At 41.9% G+C, this 1,303-nt stretch overlaps 1 protein-coding gene across 1 annotated transcript; it reads right to left on the bottom strand.

The window, feature by feature from the left end:
- Positions 1 to 325: 325 nt before the first annotated feature.
- On the bottom strand, positions 326 to 614 carry PHALS_10650 (uncharacterized protein; the record flags this gene model as incomplete). Its single annotated transcript, XM_024726110.1, has 2 exons — positions 326 to 452; positions 499 to 614. 2 exons carry the CDS (start codon positions 612 to 614, stop codon positions 326 to 328), a joined length of 243 nt encoding a protein of 80 aa, XP_024576820.1.
- Positions 615 to 1,303: the final 689 nt, after the last annotated feature.

Genomic DNA, 1,303 nt, shown 5'->3' on the forward strand with positions numbered 1-1,303 from the left:
GGGCAACGTTTATATTTTTTCGAATCATAGAATCGACCCTATTAAGTTTCAGATAAATAAGACAGGTCAAAATTCGTACCTATTTCAAGAAAGCCAAACTGCCGCGACTTTGGCGTAGTCACAGATTTATGAGAACTACAACGATTATTCGGCCACGCATAACTATGTCCATTTGAGCAAAGGTATATTCGGCTAAGCATAAGTATAGCGCTGATTTAAAGGGATTAAAAAGCATCTTGATGATGAATATCGACTGGTGGTGAGAATGTAAGCATTAAGACGCTTTGATTCTACAAGAAGAATTTTTGCACGGCTCGGTTAAATTTTATGCCAGAGGATTCACGGTCAGCCAGTATCTGTTTAGCATTTGCAGTCTTCTTTTACGTCCAATACTTTCCAAATCACAGGCATTTACACATGCATTATGATGCTTTTGTACACCCTGCAACAATCTGTGGAATAGACAGCAGTAGTCTTATTTATGGCTCAGATTCGCACCTCTGTCTGAAATTCGGTTGAGTTCCTGCACAGTCACTTATAGAAAATGGCCTAGTGAGGGACAGCCCACTGTTAAAGTCAGCGTGAACATTCTCGAGCAAGGTCGAAGCTCTCATGACATTGAATACAATAGGAACGAGTGGATAGAAAACTGGCTCTCTAGAGGAAGACTGCTCTTCGATCGATAAACTCACTTAATATTCCACCGTCTTCATATCATTTCTGAGTACAAGGCTCACTTGGTCGTCGGTGGAGACTAACAATGTATCAGACCTTCCCACTCATGCCAGGATTGCGTCAACACCATTTAAATTGGAAAATACGATATAGCACGGCGCTCAGACAAACGTATACATCGAAATGAGAAGTAAGACTTTTCTACGATAAGACCGGTCTCCACATGCGAATAGATTTGGGAAAATAGCTCGTTTGTGTGCGATGAGCTCGAAAATTACAATTCACGGCTTGTCTGAGTATTTCCAGAAGACCGCGCGTGCTAATGTAAACATAGTATTAAAGGGGGTGCAGCTGTGGTTTGCTTTTACATTAGATATTTCACAACTTTTATGTATAAAGACAACCTAGTGTACCACGGTGTACAGGTATACTGTCGACGCTCTTTTTACTAGCTAAATCATCTGCGTGAAGGACGATGTTGAGTAGTGGAAGGCAAATGCCAAAGTGAATTAGTTAGTAGCTACACAATCTACCCTTCCAACATATCTGTATATACCTTCCTGTGTGCCTTTCTTGTTCCCTGTTCCTTGGTAGCAGCCGCTCTCGAGCTTCTCCCTGCGACGCCCCG

The sequence above is a fragment of the Plasmopara halstedii genome, assembly GCF_900000015.1.
Source record: "Plasmopara halstedii genome assembly, contig: Scaffold_525, whole genome shotgun sequence".
Classification (NCBI taxonomy): Eukaryota; Oomycota; class Peronosporomycetes; order Peronosporales; family Peronosporaceae; genus Plasmopara; species Plasmopara halstedii.